The 20,765-nt window shown below is 40.8% G+C and overlaps 2 protein-coding genes across 2 annotated transcripts; one reads left to right on the forward strand and one right to left on the reverse strand.

Moving 5' to 3' along the window:
* The first annotated feature begins 6,815 nt into the window (after positions 1–6,815).
* On the forward strand, positions 6,816–15,441 carry FFAR4 (free fatty acid receptor 4). The gene is made up of 3 exons (XM_075504821.1): positions 6,816–7,364; positions 8,227–8,355; positions 12,149–15,441. The coding sequence occupies exons 1-3, from the start codon at positions 6,831–6,833 to the stop codon at positions 12,554–12,556; spliced, it is 1,071 nt and encodes a 356-aa protein (XP_075360936.1). The 5' UTR covers positions 6,816–6,830; the 3' UTR covers positions 12,557–15,441.
* On the reverse strand, positions 13,769–20,748 carry RBP4 (retinol binding protein 4). The gene is made up of 5 exons (XM_075504822.1): positions 20,613–20,748; positions 19,834–19,970; positions 19,569–19,675; positions 17,686–17,898; positions 13,769–13,815 (listed from the first exon to the last, which is right to left on the reverse strand). The coding sequence occupies exons 1-5, from the start codon at positions 20,739–20,741 to the stop codon at positions 13,802–13,804; spliced, it is 600 nt and encodes a 199-aa protein (XP_075360937.1). The 5' UTR covers positions 20,742–20,748; the 3' UTR covers positions 13,769–13,801.
* Between the last annotated feature and the right edge of the window lie 17 nt (positions 20,749–20,765).

Genomic DNA, 20,765 nt, shown 5'->3' on the forward strand with positions numbered 1-20,765 from the left:
TAGGATGAAGTATTACATGTAGGAATAATCAACTACCAAGACCCAAAGTAAATAGTATGACAGTGTATCAGCTCCTCCAGAAAGTTTCTTGGGATTACAGTAAACAGAAACTTGAACATGACTCAATATCCCACCTGCATGATTTTGCAACAGTTTTACAACATGATGAATAAACAGACTCTTACATGTTTTACATGTAAACTTTCATTTCTAGTCAATACAGGTGAGACTTTTAGCTGGAATACTGTATCCAATTTTGAGTATTGTACTTCAAGAACGATTTAGACTAATGTGAATGTAATAGAATTCTTTCAGGTTTCTGATCAAGTTCATGGAAGAATCAGGGTTATGCAGTCCAGAAAAGACCATGAAGAAAAAGGACAAAATTTCATACAGAGGAAAGAAAGTCTTCCTATGCTCAGTGAGAAGAGTAACAAGCTCAACATTGCAACAGGAGAAATTTTGACATAAGGAAAATCTTTCTGGTGGTTGGAATAGATGAGCAGTGAAACACATCACTTATGGAGGCTGCAAAATCTCCACCATTGGAGATTTACAGGGACACTTATATAACTGTCTAAACCATTCCTGACAGGTGAGTCTGCCTGGGGTCAGGGACATCAGCCAGATGATTTCTCACAGTCCCTTGAAGCCCTACTTTTTATGGCACATATAGAGCTGCAAACAACACACCATAAGATTTAAATTAAAAAAAGCAGGTAACACAATGTTTGTTCTGCACTGACTCTTCATGTTATTTCACTCCATGCAAAACTAGGAGCTACTGCACCAGAAGTCAATATAACAGTTTAACTTCACCTTGTTTCTCAACTCGAAAATTATTGGCATTCCTATGTCTGTATAAACTTCTAGTCTGAGCAAAGTCATTTAGAATCAATATTTGCACTTGTGCATCTCAACCCCACTGGAAAACAAGATAAACAACACAAGTGCAACTTGATGTCACTTAATTCCCTACTGTTGGGAAGTGCCTCGTTCCCGCATTGTTTTAACGAACAGCAGCGTGGTGTCTGGTTCTTTGGCATTTGGGGAGTTTGGGCTCCCCTCCACAGGGATCCCAGGAACAGAATTCAGGAAGCCAGCGTATTGAGTGTGAGTTACCCAAGCCAGCCAACATGACTCCTCAAGAAAGCCTAGGTCTGCATAAAGGAGGTGCTGTTGAGGATTCACAGATGTAAATTCTCTTCTAGCATTGGCTGCCTATGAAAAATGAGTCCCTTCTTGCAAAAAAAGCTGACTTCAAACAGGACACATATCCATGAAGTGAGACCTCCCCTTACACCCAGTCCCCCTTCAGACCTGGAACAGAGCTCCCCACCAGTGGTCAGGAATATATACTCATTTTGCTGTCTCTCTGACCAACCAAAAGTTTAAGTATTTCATACTGAATTAATAGTTTCAAGAAGAGAGAGCAAGATAAGGTACCTCAGAATACCCTGTAAGAAACAAGCCTGGGACCTTATCATAGTGATATCCAGCTGGCTTCTTGACAGAAGTGCAGCCAGGTGTAATTTCCCCAATCAACTCAAAACGGGTGAAGGAGCACACTGCACCAGCAAAAGCTTTATTAATGTAACAAGTGTCATCAGTATTGCCTCATTCAACTAGACAGAGAACTATACAGCCTAATTTAGACATCCACGCGTTCTGGACACAGTTTACGAGAAGCTCTAAGTCACATGTCTTTAATCATCTCATATTAAATTATAACGCAACCAGACCCCAAACAGCAACTGATAATGAAAAACATGAACAGTGCGGGAAATAACATGATTTAGTATTACACTTGGGAAGTCAGAAGGGTTTACAGCAGAATTTAAAGTGTTATCTCTACTTTCTCTCATTGGTGTTGCAAGAATGATTTTTTCTTTTCTCCAGCCCTAGGTTAGTGTTAGTGCTAGCTAAGCACAAGCCTTGCCTTCCAATACAGACAGATTTTCTTTGCTGCAGACAGGCCCTCTGTAAACCTAATTTCAGAAATACCTAACTTTAAAAAGTAAAGCTTTTATCCTGATTCTGACCTGAAGAACCCCTGTTTTTCCCAACAAGTTACTCTTCTAAGATGAGGCATAAGGGAAAGAAAGCAAGCCGATTTTCCTTAAACCTCATGAATAAGAGCATTCTCTAATCACTGGGTTCTTGAATATGAGGGAAAACGATGACACCTGCGATCTCTGCACTGCGTGCAACCCAGCGGACCAATGTGTTCAGGGAGTGTCTGAGTACGTCTCATGAACAAGGGAGGCTGGTAACAAGTTTTGTTTGTAAATCCTTCAGAGGCACACCATAGTATTTGCTTTGATGGCTCTGCATCCAAGCTCATCAGCAGGAATGTGAGTAACTTTATTCACCCCTGAAAGTTAGCAAAAGTCCAGTGTCACTTAAATATCAGACTATAATTCTCCACATAAATCTCACTCACAGTCTCAGTTCCTTGGGGAAAGTGTTCTACCAGATCCTGTAATGTCCAAATGAACCATTCTGATACCCTATATTCACTGATAAACGCCCTAAATCCATGGGCTAGATGTGTAAGTGTAATACAGTATCTAAAACTGTTAAGAAACAACAGTCTAGCTGGAGCTGAGTCACCTTGGTGAAGCTTGGTTAGCATGCAGCATAACAGAGATCACGACCTTCCAGGGCAATTCTCTGTTACATGGATTATGTACTTACATTTGCACTTGGTTCAGAGAGAAACCCCTCCCTTACTGCAAGTCATGAAGAAATTGTTAAACGTTGCTGTTGGCAAAACTTCTGGTGGTCCTGACAACAAAAAAACTGATCCAGCTCTTATTAGAAAGCACACCTGCTGAGAGTATTATCAGCAGCTCTGCTTTTGACTGAGGGCATTCGTCAGTAATGCTGCTGCTACAGCTTGAAACTACAGTGCGATGGGACATATCCCAGGAAGTGTGCCGGCTTCTGATGGATACTGACCACAGGAAAATGAGACTCCCCAGAAGAAACAGTGACTAGTTCTTGACATGATCACACAGATCCACAGAAGCATCTGGTATATTTTCAGTGGACACTGGAGTGGGTGAGCTTGCTACTATATGAAGACAAACAGATGCATTTATACTTGCACTACAAGTTTAAAATTGCCCTTTGGGCATTGCTGTAAATGCTTCAGCTCACTGATACAAAAGTATACAATGGGAGAGCAGTTAGAAGACTTCCTAAAAAGCAAAATAAATCAAAAGAGATTTGTATTTGAAACAAACCGTGCAATGGCATAACTTCTTCTAAGCACAGAATTAATAGTGCCTAGAAGCCGAACAGCTGCAGTATGGTATGTAAAAGCAAAAATGAAAATAGAAAGCTAACCTTGGTTGCAACTTATGCTAAAACCCTTATTATATAGACACAGCTTGAGTCACCTACAAGCCTGGAACCTCTTTTGTGAAGACAAAGGGTCAACATTTCTAATGCAATGAATTTAAATCACTTAACAAACATTAAATATGCAATACATCTGTTACAGAAGTCAGTACTATTTACTTATTGTGATACAGGTGCATGGAAATAGACCCAAAGACTTAAACACCAATCGACATGCAAGAGTATGCATAAATAAGGCAAAAACCTTTACTAGGTCATGTCCAAATGGAACAAGAATCCCCCTTTCCCAGAATCACCTAGCCCAGAGGTCCCTCTCTCTGGGAATATTTTTTATGCCCAAGAAATAAATAAGCTGAACTATCCCCATCTGTTGTGACAGTTCACGGTTGTCAGGGGAACAATCTGAAAAACAGAGCTTGACTTATGGTATCAGGTAACACAGCCCTTATCTGCCATAGAGAAGGCAAAAACTCAGGCTTTGATTCAGGATGAAAAAAAACCACAAAAAAAGAAACAAGATTTTTCCCCGCTAAGTTAGCCAACCAGCTCCACAGAGGTCCCTGCAACTTTGATTTAACCTAGAACACTGAAATCTGAGTTGACTGCATGTTTCACCACTTCTGAGCATAAAAGAGCACCTAGGTTGAAGAAACGATATAGGTTAAGCAATCGTAACAGGTTTCCAAGCATTCTGTTAATCACTTCCTCGTCATAAGCACATGTGGAGCATATACCACACACAGCATCCACCTATTACAGTAATGCCAGAGTAACTCTATCGAGGTTATGATTCCTCCTTTCCTCAGATTTCATGTTGTGATGGTTGCTATGATTGTAGCTACCCAACAGCAAATACAGCTTTTGTACTTCATGGGAGGGAAAAGAAAACTATTTTTTTAGATAATGGATCCATTAGACCCATGAATAATCAGACTGTTTTTGTTCCTGCAAGGAGCTCCCATTCATTTGATTAAACCCCATGGAAACGTGCATGTCTCTTCACACCTCTGCTGTCCTCAGGCACAGGATTTTGTACACAGGTCAGTGTGAAGCTCACTCACTAACAGCATACTAAAAGCAGCATTTTGCTTTTGTTCTCCTGAGCAAACAACAGGCTTATGCCAAGTAAGTAAGGTTCTCATTCACACCTAAGGACCAAAGCTAAAGGTGATCCTTTTTAAAGAAGATCAAGGGTCTATCCAGATACTTCCACACATCATCTCATTTTCAAACCTTCTGCTCCTCTATAGCATTCCTTTCCTCCCTGACTGAAAATATCTTCATTTCTTCAATAATGTTGCTTTGGATGTTTCTCTCCCTATTTTCCTTCCCCCATTCTGTTTCAAATGTGTTTACCCTGAATTGATAGGACCAGTTTCTGATACCATTTTCCACTAATGCCAAAGGGGCTAAAGATTTCATTCATAACACAATTTGCATTTATGTGTGCTACCATGTCCAGCTGCCCCCCTCCCATCCTGTTAATGCCTTCCAAGTTTTCACACAGGTACAACCAGACTTCTAATGATGGCTCTTTCCCAAATCCCAGCCTCTATTCAGAGCTGCCCACATCACCACTACTGCCAGCTGCCCAGAACTTTGGGGCTAGTTTATCAGTTTGTATAAAGTCCCAGACCTGTGAGGTTGTGGCAACTGGAAGGTATTTGCTGTATTTCAAGATTCGCTAAGCATTTCACAGAATCAGTCCATAGCAAAGCCCACATAAATTGTGGCTAGATATGTCAAGCTTTGATCATAAATATGAATAATCATCCTCAGTAGTTCTATTGAATTTGCTGAAACTTTTGCAATATGGGTGCAGAGCTTTTTCTCTCAGCAAATGATGTAGAATAAAATATGTTTCGACACTTGCCAGTCACTTGTGTTGCTGGCTGCCAAAAAAATAATCTTTGCAAGTTTCCTTATTGTCTTCATTTGAGTTCATAGTTCATAGCAGCCATCCACATAAGAGCAAATCTGCCCACATCTCATAGAGTCAAAGAAATCAGCAGGAAATAGTAGGAGCATCTCATCCACCTGTTTAAGCTGCCCTGCAAACTCCCTGTTTAATGAGACAGCACAGATAGAACCACTTCTAGCTCAAGAGAAAACATGCTAATTAAAATCATGTAAATTCTGCACTGGCAAAGATGTGGGAAGCGGTCCAGGAAAGATCTCACTCTTGTCATTCCTATTTAGGAGATTGTCCCTTAGAAGGACCGAGTTTCTGGAATCCCCACTAATCTGGAATCCCCACTAATGCCATTGCGTAAGCGGTTGATGGCAGGGTCACACCCAGGGTACCACGGAAGCACCGCCCGGTCACCCTGTCCCACTGGCACATGGGTTTGGAATAACTCTCACCTAATCAAAAGGTGTAGCTCCATACGGCCAAGCCTGTAAACTGCACCCTTAAGCACCCACACTGCCACTGAGACAAACAAATTCATCCAGAGCCACCTATAGTTATACAACTGTTTACATACTTTATGAAAACATTTTATCTTCTTTTATGAGACATTATCTGCTCGTCTGTGACGATTTATGCACTTCACTCCCAGTCCATTTCTAAATCATCTGGAATGAAGAGCGTAAGCGGAAAGGCCTACTTTCATTTACAATTTCAGCAACTGCTTTTAGGAATTGAAGTCCAGAAAAAAGATGGTATTTTCTAGGTACGTCTTAATTTACCAGGCTTGTTCAGCAAGAACTCGTAACACAGGCGGGTAAGACTCTGGATCAACTTAGTAAACAGATCCCTAAAATCAAGACAGTAACACAGGTCCCTACACACCAGACCACGGTTAGCACAAGGAATGCTCAGGACTGCTGTTTCCAAACACCACTGTCAAGACACAAGGCGATGGGTACATTCCTCTTTTTTTTTTTACCTTAGAGCAGCGCTGGTTATCCCGGGCTCCTGAGAAGAGCTCTCAGAGTGGTCTGACAGCCATCCCTCTGTTTTAAGCCATGCACACATCCCCAGCTGAGGGGAGCAGCCTGGGTGGCCTCCCCGGGTCACCGGCGCCCCAGGGGCCTGCCTGTAGAGCAGGGCAGACCAGGGCCAGCCCTGGAGGAGGTGGCCAGGCCTGGGACCCTCAGCATGGAGGTGCCAGCATGCTGACCCACGCGCTCCCCAGGGAGCCATCAGGCGGCCCCGCTCACCTCCCAGCCCCTCGCTGTCTCCCCATGCACGGCGGCCTCGCCTTTGTGTGAGCTGCGCGTGTTTACCCTCCCACTTCCTTGTTCCACTCCAGTGCAAGGGCCATAAACCGCCCGGCTGGCAGGGCCAAGCCCACGGTGGCACGGGCAGGAGGAAGAGGAGGGAGGGGGATGGCGGCCAGCCCCCCGCTCCGTGCCGGGAGGGCACCCCGGGTGCCACCGTGGTGGTTGGGAGCGCAGGCCTTCCCCTAGGGCTGGTGCCGCCGCCTGCGGTGGGTCTCTCATGCCCGCTGACCACCCTCATGCCGGGGTCTGGAGGGGTGCCAGGGTGGAACAGGACCTACTTCCCCTTCTTCTCAGACTTCAGGGGCCACAACGTGACAGCCCTGCGTGTCAGTGAGTCGTCCGCCCTGGCTTCCATCTTCCTGCTGGCCTTGGCGGGAAACATCTGGGGCATCTGCCTGCTGGTGCGGCAGCGGCACCGGCTGTGCGCTGCTAACTGCCTCGTCCTCAACCTCTTCTGCGCCGACCTGCTCTTCATCACCGCCATCCCCTTCATCGCCGTCGTGCGCTGGACCGAGTCCTGGGTGCTGGGCGACGTCGTCTGCCACATGCTCTTCTACGTGATGAGCCTCAGCGGCACCGTCGTCATCCTCTCCCTCTCGGCCGTCAGCCTGGAGCGCGTCGTCAGCATCGCCCGGCTGCGCCACGCCGCCTTCCGCCGCCGCAAGGCGCTGGCCGCCGCCCTCCTCCTCATCTGGGGCTTCGCCGCCCTCGCCACCCTCCCGCTCTGCTGCTTCTTCACCGTGGTGCGGCTGCCCGCCGCCGCCGGCGAGGTGAGGGCGAGCGCCGCCGGGGAGGGCCCGCAGGGCGGCCGCCCCCGCAGGAGCAGGGCGCTGGGCGGCCGGCGCCGGGCCGGGGGGTGGGCGCCGGGGCAGAGCGGGCGGCGGGAGGCCGCAGGAGTCAGGTGGGGGAGGCGGGCGCGGGGCCGGGCGGCGCGGGAGGCTCGTCCGCCTCTGTCACGGAGGGGAGACTGCCTCTGGGCAGCGGGCAGCGCTCCGTGTTCCGGGCAGGTGCCGAGGTTGTGCCCGGAGGCGCGGCCAGACCCCCCCCCGGCAGGGCAGCGCGGGAGACCCGCGCCCGCTGTCGCCGTAGGCAGCGCCGCCGTCGCCTCCCGTCCCGCTCTCCCGGCGGGCCCTCCCGTTAGATATGAAACGCGCATCGGCTGGAATTGGTTTGCGTTCCCCAGTGCGGCTTGGAAATCCCCTCTGCAGCACGCGTCCCCCTTACCGAGGGATCAGCATCCTGGGAGCGCTGCCCGGCACACGCGGTAGCCTCTGCGTGAAATGGCCATGCACAGGTTTTTGTGCCTAGTATTTTGAAATGTGAACCAAAGTACGCTGAACATGACACTCACATACATGATTAAAGTCTATAAGTTTCAATTTTAAAGTCGCCGTTAGCATTTGATATGAAATTTATAGCAATATTTAGATTGTGGACAACACATCTATTTGTAATTGTATGGGCTTTTAAAACCATGAAGTAATACATTAATTGACTGCTCTGTTTGAGTAGAGAGTTTTCACAGAGTCGGTTGAGTCTGCAGCCATTTCTCTATAGGCATAGAGATAAGGACAACCGTGTAGTAAAAATAACTGTGCAATGTTAATTTTCTTCTCTATTCTTTGTAAACAGGAGATTCAGATTTGCACCTTAGTTTGGCCCAGCATTGCAGGAGAAACAGTTTGGGATGTGACCTTTGCCATTGTTTTCTTTCTAATGCCGGGATTAGTCATTGTCATCAGTTATTCCAAAATCTTACAGGTATGTTTTTCCTTTAAATTTTGTTGTAGAACAAAGGGAAGTAAACAGTAACTTACTGGGCATCAACATGTTGTCACTGAATACAAATACACCTAAAGGGCATAGACATCATGGTAAGTATGTGATATAAAATGAGGCACTTCAACCTGTACATAACAGCCTATACGTTTCAACTAAGAACATGCTTGAACAGCACATTACCAGAAGCCCAACACAAAGTTTGTCTTCATTTATATATAGTATTAATACCCTTCCCCATTAATGTGCTGTTCATATTTAAAGACTGTCAATCTCCTAAATGTTAAAAGAGTCAAGCATTTGAAATAACTAAAAACTAGATTTTGCTTTCCTTGAGCCTAAACTCCAGAGTCACAAGGGATTTCTAAGAAAGCAAAGAGAGGCAGGACTAGAAACAATCCATCCCCTTTTAGATCTACTGATTGTCTGCATGTATTTTTAGTACACAGATCTTGTTAGATTACACTTATTCCTCCACAATTTCAGACTTCACAAACAAAAACTGTAAATTAAACACTTTGCTTCCATTTTCTTTCTGAGTGGATGTTGTTTAACTGCTGAAATATAGGCCAAGACACCAGGCACCACAGAGTTTTAATCTATATTCTAGCAAGCATGATATTAGTTACGTAAATTCCTTTTAAAACATCTGATTTCATACCCCTTCCTCTTCCAAAAACAGAGTGAGAAAGAGCTAGAAATCTTCAAACTAGGCACTGCAATGCCCCATTTTTAGCAACTGCCCCCAAAAGATTCTTGATTCCTGTATTAGGTAATTAAATTTCTCATATTGTATATAAGGAAAATTATAGGTTTTGGAAAGGAACTTCAAAATACACAGATTATTGAGCAGGGAGTTAACTGATGAAATGCTGGGCACCAAGGGGCTGTGGGTACATGCACCAGAGCTGCATGTAGGTGTTTCCATGAACCTAAGACCAAGAATCTGGGCTCTACATGTACTTGCCTATTGATCAGGCTTAAACTCATAGAGTTATCAGCTCTTAGTTTCTGTGCACTCTGTAAGCTTATTACAGCCTTGAGGTAAATGCATTAGGTAAACCTCTTCTAGTGAAGTAAAGCACTTGCCTTTTGCAACCTCATATTTGCTGTAGGCAAAGAACATACAGTAACTGAGTGGGGAATCTGAGCCCTTTGAAAGAACTGGAAAAAACTGCAGGCCAAGGAATGCCACAGCCCTTGGTCAGAGACCGGGACAGGAATGGCGTTCCTCTTGTCCTTGCAGACTCCAGATTACAACAGGTAAATTTAGAAAACACAATGGCACGTAGGGAGCTAGAAGCCCAAAAAAGTGTTTGGGATATGGGATTACAAGACAGCCCCATGCTGCCATGCTCACGTTTCTTTTCCAACTTGATAACACAGATGCTAAGATGCATTACCATTTCTCCTGAACTGAAAAAGGAACGAGGCCCAGAGCAGGATCCCATCTGTTGTAATTGAATCTTCTCTTTCACACAGCTCTCCAGTAAGCAACCAGAACTCGGCTGGAGAATGTCTTAATCCCTGAGTCATTCCCAAGAGCAGATGCACTCTCACTTGGTGAGAATGCTCCATGATGCCAATGCATGCCGAGTACAATGCTCAGTGTTACTGGAAGCAGTTCAAAGCATTCATGTATTCAAATAACACAGCATCTATGACGATGGTGATTCACTACAGATGTAAGCCCTCAAATTTGTTAGCAAATATACTCTAAAAATGTATACTTTACAATTTAATCTGAAACTTACTATTATTTTTACATAACACTTCCCAGAACCCTGGCAAAAATGACAGATTGGAAGCCATGATTTGTAATTAAGTTATTTGTTTTTGCATTGTTCCCCTCTCGGGCAAGACTTAGATAAGAGGCTAGAACTAGTAAAGACGTTCATGTTCTGGAAGTTACGTAGTTGTATATACATGACTTCTAAGTTCCTGGTTCTCAGAGTGTGGTCCAGATGCCCGCTGTAGGTATCTAGGTTCCTTATACTAGGCAGACCAAAAAGGGATCCAAAACATATCACTGCCACCCCGTTTCAATTGAGCACTTCCTTAAGATGCAGTTGCATCTCATTTACTGCAGTTCTGGCGATTCTTGCATTCTTAGTTCTAGGCTGTGCAGCTCCAGCAGGAAAGATGGAGGGTACTTATATGGGATAGATACAAAGGTATCTGATGAGGACATTCTGTAGCTGTTTCGAACAGTGGAGGCCGAGGAGGGTACAGAACTCGGTTTTCCCACTTTTCTATTACAAGTGGATATTAGTCCTTTGTATTTTATGAAACCTTCATTCTTCCTAAGACAGGTTAGGTGCTCTCTGAGAACAACTCTTGGATAGGATTGTTTGGAGGAGTTAGCCTAGTTTCTGGATTCCAAATGGGTACAGCAGCAGATCATCAGGCTGGAATAGTTCTGCATGTTCAAAACATCAGAATTCTCCGCCCCTTTTAAATCAGGGAAACAGCTAGTGAGACTGTCCCCTTCTCAGGCTCAGCAGCTGCTGAGAAGGCCATTTTTGGATCATGGGTTTTGATTTATACATCTATACTCTGTTGAAATCTTTGGTAGATGTCTAGGTTCTTAATCAATATTTATTCTAGGCCATCTATCTCTGTGACAAATTCAGAAAACTGCAGAAAGAATTACAAATTTCTCTCTCTCTCACCATTTTCACCCTTACCTGAACCAGGAAGCTATTAAGTATTACTAGTATTAGTGTTATCCTTCCTTTAGTTGTTGCTAAAGGGAAAAGTCACACATAAAAGTGGCAGGAAGAGTCTTACACCTTTTGACTTTCCTACTTCGACACCAAATTGATCCAGGCTTTTGAAAATACCCCTTCTTTACCCATGCAGTGGGTAAAATGGCATCTCAGTTATTTAGCCTAAATGTTTGTTTGCTAAATATTCCAATTTTATTTTATTTGCATCATATATGTGAATGTAACAGACTTATTGTGCTATGCCAGCTTCAGTGAAGACAGGGATGTAGAGCATGAGATTTAGAGTTTTCTGCAATCCATTGGGATTCAATATTCTACCTAATGACCGATGATTCACACCCATGAATACTAGCTTCCCAAACTATCCATAGTCTGGTTTGTTACATCAGACAGTACTGTTACAAGACACAGATTATCATAGTGACAGAAGGATCTGTAAGATTTCAGTTTAGTTCATAGAAAGCAATTCTGATTACTGAATGAAAAACTAAAAGTTTACACAAAACTTAACGTAAAATCCCATTCAAATTTAAAACATATCATGATTTAGTTACTGTAATAAATTCATGCTCCTTCTAATACCTACCTTATAATATCAGCATGGCCATAAGAGAATTGGACTGTGTTCCTTCTTGCCTATCAACAGGATTGTTAACTATGTTCCAGCTTGCATTTGTGAAAAAAATCGATGGGTTTGTTTAGATAGAACAAATGAGGTCATAATTTGAAGTTAAGGGGATTTCATGAGTAACTAAGGCTCTGGTTTACGCTCTGTTTTATGGCTGGTGGAGAGCCACGAGAAGAACAATTAGCTTGACTAATATTGAGGTGAGTTCACAACTGAGAGGAAAAAACCTGCTAGTAAAGTGAGAATGTTTGAAATGGAACCATTGACAAAAAGTAAAAATGGAATTATGCAATGCCTTTTTGTAGCCACTTTTCAAAACAGAAACATCATGTGCCAAGATTTACTTTTGCACTTGTAAAAATGTGTTAATAATTCTTCTAGGTTTCAGTGAAAGTTACTGTCTTCTCTTTTACTGCAGATTACAAAAGCATCAAGAAGGAGTTTAAATGCTGGTTTAGCCTACTCAGAAAATCATCAGATTCGTGTTTCCCAGCAAGACTACAAACTATTCCGAGCCCTCTTTGCATTGATGATCTCTTTCTTCATCATGTGGAGCCCAATTATAATAATTATTCTTTTAATTTTAGTCCAGAAATACAAACAAGATTTAAATATTTTGCCATCAGTTTTCTTCTGGATAGTGTTATTCACTTTTGCCAACTCTGCTGTCAATCCAATTTTGTATAATGTTGCCCATTTCAGGCGTAAATGTCAGGAAATTCTTCTCTGTTGTACAGGCGAACCTGTAAGGCATGGGGCTGGTACAGAAACCACTGCAAGAAGAAGTAACCATGAACAACCAAATTTGTCTTTCATTACCAGATAATTATTTAAAGTCTGAGCTGTGCCACGCTTTGGATGCTAATGTCTACGCTATCCCAGGTTGAATAGGTCACTATATTACGGTATTATATGCCAGAGAAGGAAAAAAAAAAAGCTAAATCTGTATTTTTAATTCCTGCAGGTAAAATTCTTTTGACTTCACTGCTTTGCCTCAGTAAGATTTGGACCATTTAATCCAATGGATTGAATTCTCCACTTACACTGAAATAAATAGGAATATGGCAGTGAACTTGGTGAACGTAAAATAGTTGAAATAAATACTTACCAGACAAATTAATTTCTATAAGGGTATATTTTCAGTTGGCATAAATGTCATTAACTTTAACAAAGTTATAGTGAATCTATATCAAGAGAGCACCTGATCCATTTTTACTCTATTTTCTACTGAGTAAGAGAGATCAACTTTCTAGTGAAAATGTACATCCTCAGAAAGTATCTGCTCTTGTTTTCAATCCCATTTAAAAAAAGGCACTTGATTATACACTTAGGTAACTGACTGCCTGAACATAGGTTTGGGCAGACTAACCAATTTCATGTAGGAAACAAGATGATAAGCATGTATTATCATCAAGTGAATGACCAATTTGGTTCCATCTCAAATTAAAAATAGGGACATAATGCCCATTAATTTATAAATAAAGAATAAATAAATGTTTACTTGTCATGTGTAAAATAGTTCTTTAAAAAAGATGCATGTTTTTTATGTCTTCAGTACTCATATAATAATCAGTGATATATAGGGTCACTGAAATTCCTTCCTCCTTTCTAAAATGCTATTGGGAATGATTTCCAGTATTTCCTAGAAAAAAGATTACATTGTATTTGAAAAGCAATTAAAAGTTTTAGAAAGCAAATACATATATTTTGGTTTTTTTTTAATTAAAACTCTTTTAGTCAGAAATTGAAACCACTAAAAAAAGAAAGATTAAATTCTTAATTATCACTATCTGTCACCAATTCAAAATAGTGCATTAAGATAACAATTTACTAATAAAACCCATGTCTACATATGTACAGATGTGCATACAAACAATTTGCATCCCCTGTAATCCAAGTTTATTAAAATGTTTCATTGGTTTATTAACAAGGTGAGCTACACAGCTCAGATAAATATACTCAAAATCTAAATGAAGCCATTTAAAAGGTTTTCAAGAGAACACCCGATCAATGTGTTAACTTTACATCCATGGTGCTGTTACATGGTTTCTTTCCATAGTTTTGGATCTCCTTAAGAGCAAAATCCTGAAACACACAAAAACCAAAATTCCATTTTTCAACCACAGTAGGCAAAATTAAAATATACAAACTTTCCCCAAATTTAAAATGCATACATATCTAATTTCTTTAAAATGCTCTTGAGTTCAGCAGTCTGTTACTTGTAATGATAATGCCAGTACCTTGCTCTGCAGTTTATAATTCCAAAGAATTTTCAACTCAGAACAAAACAGGAATTCATCCAATCTGGTACACCTGTCTTGAGCATTTTAATACTTCGGCAAACAAGGTACTGGATAGGTCAGTGACAAAAGAGTTATTTATTTACTTTAATGAGCTTCAAATTATTTGCCTTTTAAAAATTTTTAATTTAAGAATGTCTTTCAACAAAATAAGAATCTCCTGACCTCCAAAACTTCTAATGGCAGTAGTAAATTAGCTGAAGGAATATACCACTCTTTAATTCACAATTTTTTCTTCTAGTAAATGCTAACAGCAGATTCAGCTTTCAGCTCTACTAACATGATGTATTGTATTTACAAGTAGTCCCACTGTGATATCCACACTCACATTGCATAACTTAAAGCAACTTGAGCTATTACTCTGAGAAACTAAGTGTATCACAGCCTGATCCATATTTGGAAAGGCGCTACCATCAGAAATGCAATGTAAGTTACAACCAAAAAACTCATAATTTCCTGGGCTTCTCTTTTGCCTTAAAGAGCCCGTATAAAAAGAGCAGATGTTTTAGATTTTTTTTTTCCATCAAGGTAAGTTTTGTACATCTATTATGTTTTTTTGGGAACTTAATTTGAATACAGTATTAATTTAAAAAGCTAATTAAAAGTCTTTGGGAAAAAAAATTAGCTTCAAGACATAGGCAGAGTATGCACAATTAGAGGCTGTTCTTGCAGCATCTATTAACGTCAGTCACAATTTTAGCACAATAACAACTGATGCAGGTCAGTACAGACAATTGAAGTAGATTTTTTTTGCTACTAATTCTGTAGCTCTTAATAGCAGAATTAAAACTAAAGTAGCAGGGCTTCCAATCCCACACATAAGGAATTAAGTGAATTTTGTAAGAGTTTCTGATACAAAGCTTTCAATAAATGTTTTTTTCAGTTTAGGTCACAATCATTCTCTCATTCCCAAATGTACTTGCTTTGCAGGAACTTTGGCTTAATGATACTGGAGAATTCAGAATCAACTAACACTGTGGTAATGACAGGTCCTCATCACAGTAAGGGGAGAATGCAAATTTCTGGCTTTAAGTTTCATTTATACTTTGGTGATGGGCTCGTAAGACAAACTCTAGCGTAATCCTCAATAAAAAACAGACAGCATTAAGGACCCAGGCTACTATTTTTCATTTACAAACAGTATTGAACTCACATAGTCTTATCAGATGCTGCACTCAACACCTAACGTCTGAATATAAATTAGGATTGCAGACAAAGAATACAGCCCTCGGTGCAACTTGGTAGATTTGATATTTCTAGAACAAACTAGAGGCAGCATGATCAACGTTTACATTAAGTTTGGGAAGTCAAGGAATATTTAAGGCTGAACTTTCAAAAGACATTCTGAGCTTTTATTTTTAAATTATATGATTGGTTCTATATTCTGTGAAAAAATACAAGCATTCTATTATATAGAAGCTCTGAGATACTTGAAAACGTTATATCACAAATCACGAATAAATAAATATATTCCACTTTTCTTTTTGGTTTATACTTTCTTGCAAAGATTGACAATACATTTATCGCCTTGCAAGCCTCATATAGTGGGGAAATAATAGAAACGCAGATTCCACCATACTGAATCAGACCAGTACTTGGACTAGCCCAATATCCTGATTTTACAGTGGGATAGTACTTTCTCTGGGTTTGACAGAAATGCAGGGAACCATCATAACCTCTCAAAGTCACAGCACAACAGCTGTATATCTACACTTTATCTTAGATTTAATACAAAAACATCCCAAGCATCTCATTATTTTGTTTTCTCATCTTCAGAAATTTTTATTCTTGCTGTACTTCATTTGAAGAGCAGTGAATGCAGCATTCAAAACAAGAAAGTATCATCAATTTATATAATGAAATTGTTTATTTTCTATGCTACTCTTTATGCAATCATACACATCAGTCACAAAAGCCAATTTCATTTGCAGTTACACTCTCTCTTAGTCTTGGCTGCCTTAAATCTCAACTGTCTCTTATGCTGTCTCCAAATTCTCATTCAAGACAAAATTTTTATTTTCATTGTTGTCAGGCACTTTTTCCAGGTCACTAATCAGTATTCTAAACACCACCCACCTTAGCAGATCTTTCAGGCACTCTGTTATCAGCATACCTACTTTACAACATGGCAATATATTACTCTCTGTTTATAGATCAGATGAACAGGTAATAGAGCCACAAGAGCTGACTGTGCTCATCTGTTCTGACTTTCTTTATAATACACAAAAGTTCCTTCAGTCAATCCCAGTTTATTCTAACATGTCATTTAGAAAAGCCTTTAATCCTGATTTACAGATTTCAGTGATGAAGAAGATACAACAGCTCTTGGTAAACTGGTCCAAAGGTTAATGACCTTTGGAGTTAAACAAATGACTATTTATTTCTGCTTTGAATGCATCCAGTTTAAAGTTCCATCCATTTTAATTTGTTATTCCTATGTTTGCAAGTCCTTTATTATCCAATTCTTGTTGCTTGTGTGGGCAAGCACAGACTTTGCTCAGGTCAGCCTTTAACCTCTTTCTGATGAGAAAAGATCAAGGTCTTTGAAGCACTCACTACAGGACACATTTTACAAACTTTCAATCATTTTCTCTGCTCTTCTTTGAAACTTCTAATTCATCCCCAGTACCCTTTCCAGTTATGATTATCATCAAACATGACATAGCAAGCAGACCTATGCCAAGCACAACAGTCTCATATGAGTCTGTAAATTCATCTTTTGCATCCTTGGTTTATGCATCCAAGAATCACATTGACTCTTTTGGCCACAGCATTACATTGGGAGTTTACATTCAGCTGATTCACCAGTCAAGCCTTCCACAGATATTGTGTCTTCCAGAATGCAAGGCGGGGTAGGGACGAGTACTCTACTATTTTATTCATTCTAAATTAATTCTAAATATTCTGATCTGTCGTCTTCATTCTTTACTATTCCCCACTCTGGGTGTAATCTTTACCAGTAAGTATATTATGTTTTCTTCCAGATCATTGATTAAAGTAGCATAAATTACAATTTGGCCTTTTCTAATATACTTGAGCACAAGTGAGCTGATCTGTATCCCTCCCTGTGTTGCAAGCTCAGCCTGACTATATGACTCAAGATAGGGTCATACTACCAGTATGAGGGATATGTCCCTCTTCCACAACCCTTTGTGAAATGGTTGGCATGAGGATCTGTGAGAAAGGGTCTGCTATAAGGCATCCTTTCCAAGACTTCTGATTTTCCTTAAAAACCTTTTGTGAAGAATTTTTCAAAGAAGTTTTTGAAAATACATTCTATTCCCTTCAACAGCTTTTTTTTTTGAGAAAGGCAAAGAGTTCTGATTAAAGAGACTAAATTTCTCTTTACAGCAACTATGAAGTTTATCCTTACTATGTTTACTCATACTACATTGATTTAATTGTTTTACAACTTCCTCTAATTATTGTTTCAGCTGATATGATATGCCGCATAAAAAGCTATACACCTTAGCTTTCCTTCAGATAAGGGAAGTAAAAGTTGGAAATAACTTACTACAAGCTCTAGTTTTCAGAAGACAATATTACAGCTACTAAATAAAAGACTTCAAGCATTTGCTATTTAATGAGCAAGAAACTCTCAGTGCTTAAGTCATTAAACCCTAAAATAAAATTCTTCAGAAAAAAATGTTCTTACCATTATGAATGATAACTCTGTATTTTCTGTCCAAGCAGAGGTCTATCTGCCTTTGTCTGACAATTTTCTGTGCCTCTGGAGGCAATCCCTTGGGGTCCCGGGAGAACACAAAGGAATAGCTATCAGCACAAGTGCCATCTTCATTTAGTTGGCGGCAGGAGTAATGAAGAGCATACGTATCATAATCTGTTGCCACTACCCAGTGGTCATCATCTGGAAGAAACCACAGCAAAGAAGCAAAGGTGTTAGCAACACAAGTAAAATCTACTAAATCTAAAGAGATTGCTGCCATAACTTTGTAAAGAAAATAATACGATGAAGATTGGTATAAATGATAACAGATTAGCTCTTAGTTTATTCCTGTGTCCAGTATTAATTCCATGTTTTGGGGGGGGTCTTTTTTTTTAAAAGAAAATAAGCATATTTATCAGGGACAGTGATGGAGAGAAGAGGAAATGGTTGGCACTACTGCTTCTCCTCTAACAAGGGCACAGAACAAGAGCAGCATGAAGAAATGCTAATAAACACTTTGTAAATCCATGCCTAAATATCATAAAATGTGGTAACAAACACAGAAAAGAACCGTGTATTACAGTAGCTACCATGAAATACAAAGAAAGTTTTCTTATTTTAACCAAAAAAGTGGAACAGTCAGACAGAAAATAGTTTAAAAAATAAATAGAGAATCGAAATGAGCATATTTAGCTTGGTCATGCTAGTCATGCTCCAGATTACTCAAAACCATAACCGTATTCCTACCAGGGATGTTACTTAAATGGTATTTTTAAGGAAAAAGATTATCATGCTGTTGCCATGTGCATTAGAAGTGGTTTTGCTACAAGCTCTATCATAAACCCTCTTCTCAAAACACAGTTACAATTTCAGAGAATTGTTAACTATTTAGCTAGGTAATCTGACAAATATGTGGTAACACAGACACCCTGTGCTAACAGAAGTGAACCTAGGTGTTTGCAGTAAAAAGTGTTATCTCTGCACCTTTCTCTCCTGGAGCAAAAGATCCTCCCTTGCACTATGTCTGCGCTGGTGAAGGCAACATGGTACGTTCTCTTCACTGTCTCTCCTGAGGGTGGGGACCACAGTTTTTAGAAAGGTAGAGTCTAGGGTCAGCCAGCAATCTGAAGTATCCATGAAAACATGATTCAGCAGCATGCTATGAGGAGATCTGGCAACAATTCAAGAGCAATTGGCATCCAAAGCATTCTTTGTAACTGGGTTTTTTGAGAGAATGGAGCTCCAATCACTTCCAAAGCCCACTTGTTTCTCTCGGAAACAATCTGTGGAAACGCCTTGAGCTACCAGTGTCTGAATCTCTATTTGGCTCAATAAACTAATTTTGCATAGGGTGTGACAGATGACAGGAAAATATGAATATATATATATATATATATAGGATCATATTTGTTTCCTAAAATAGATAAATATCTACATTTGCAGACACGAGACCAAGCAAAATAACAATTGCAAAATCCTCTTCCCTGCTTAACCAAGTCTGATTTTAGGCTTTTCAGAGAGAACAGAAGCATCCAGTAACTGAGTTCTGAACTAAAACAAGACTTAAAATACTTTATCTGCCTTTCATTTCTTTCCAGACAGTGACCTTTGATTATATTGTTGGGTAACAAACAAAAGAAATACAAAGATATACAAAGGCCTGGTCTTCACTTGTTTAATGAAAGCCAACCAGCTGCTCCACATAAAAAATAGTGATTACCTTGTTCACATTAAGGCTTTCCTGTATGATAGTTATTACGTGTTTTAAGTGTGTTTAAGAAATCCAACACTATTTTTTCCTTCCCCAGCATGGACACACAACATAACTAAGCTCCCAAGTAGTTCTGCATCTTCTATAGCTAAGTACTCACTTCCTTTCTGCAGAAAAGAGGCAACACCCCAGTACTTCATCTTGAACTTGGCAGGATCCTCTGTGTCAGTGAAAGAGCCAATCATGTCAGCACAGACATCCCAGTTACTGTAGCCAGAGAGAAAGAAAACACCACATTCACACCTCACAGCACAGATTTGGTGTGGCTGTGTGACTAGCACAGGGGTAGCAGTAGGACTAGAGCACCAGTAAGCAAAGCAGAAGCTTACTGAAATGGAACAAGAGGAAGATTGCCAACAGCTTACTTGAAGAGTCTGACTCTGCCCTTTGCAGTGGCACTCATTTGTCCATTCTCATCTACAGTGAACTGGGCTACCACGTTGTCCTGCAGAAACAGCCCCTCAGGATCTTTTTTTGCCATGGCATACCAGGTGCCACTGTACTGCAAGGAAATAAGAAAGGCTGCAGTTAGACCTAGAAGTATGGAAAACATTACAACCAGACATTACAAACTGTGGGAGGTGACAGAGGGGAGGACATGCAGATCTTTGACACCATGCCCCAAAGTTGTACCTAAGAAACAAATCTAGCTGTTCCAACAGCATAAACACACCAATATGTCCTAGTGCAGCCAGGGTTTGTGGAGGAATTGACATTTTTTGTGTATCTTATTTGTATCTGCACTTCTCCAGTATTTAGAATGCAAAATTTGGTGGGAAGAGGATAACAACTGGCAGATCTTGACAGATCTATGTATAAATGTTTTTTTCCTTGCAATGATGTCTGAAAACACCAGAGTATTAATTTTTCATAGAAACAACCAAGTCACTACACTTTTGTTTAGACCATACAGTTTGAGACCAGTCTGCTAAACTTCGGTTTCTGCAGTATTCCTTTGCCAGATGCATCAAGATCCAGCATCTGTCGAGATGTGGGCAATATCACACACTTCTGCTGTGTCTCAGTATTGCAGTGTGTGACTTTGAAAATGTGAACACACTGGTGCTACTGAATGCCAGATTTTGTAGCCTGGGAAGAGGAGCTAGGCAAGACATCACAGATCCAGGAGAGAAAGAAGATTTACCCTGGTCTTGTCGAAGTTTTCCTTCACTTTGAAGCTGCTTACTCGGCAGTCCCTCTCCGCCATGCTGCTGCCCAGAAAGGCCAGTGCCAGCAGCAGCAGCCAGGGCAGAGCTCTCTCCATGTGGGCCATCCCGTCCCTGCAGCAACAGCAAAC

Source organism: Mycteria americana, chromosome 6 (assembly GCF_035582795.1).
Source record: "Mycteria americana isolate JAX WOST 10 ecotype Jacksonville Zoo and Gardens chromosome 6, USCA_MyAme_1.0, whole genome shotgun sequence".
Classification (NCBI taxonomy): Eukaryota; Metazoa; Chordata; class Aves; order Ciconiiformes; family Ciconiidae; genus Mycteria; species Mycteria americana.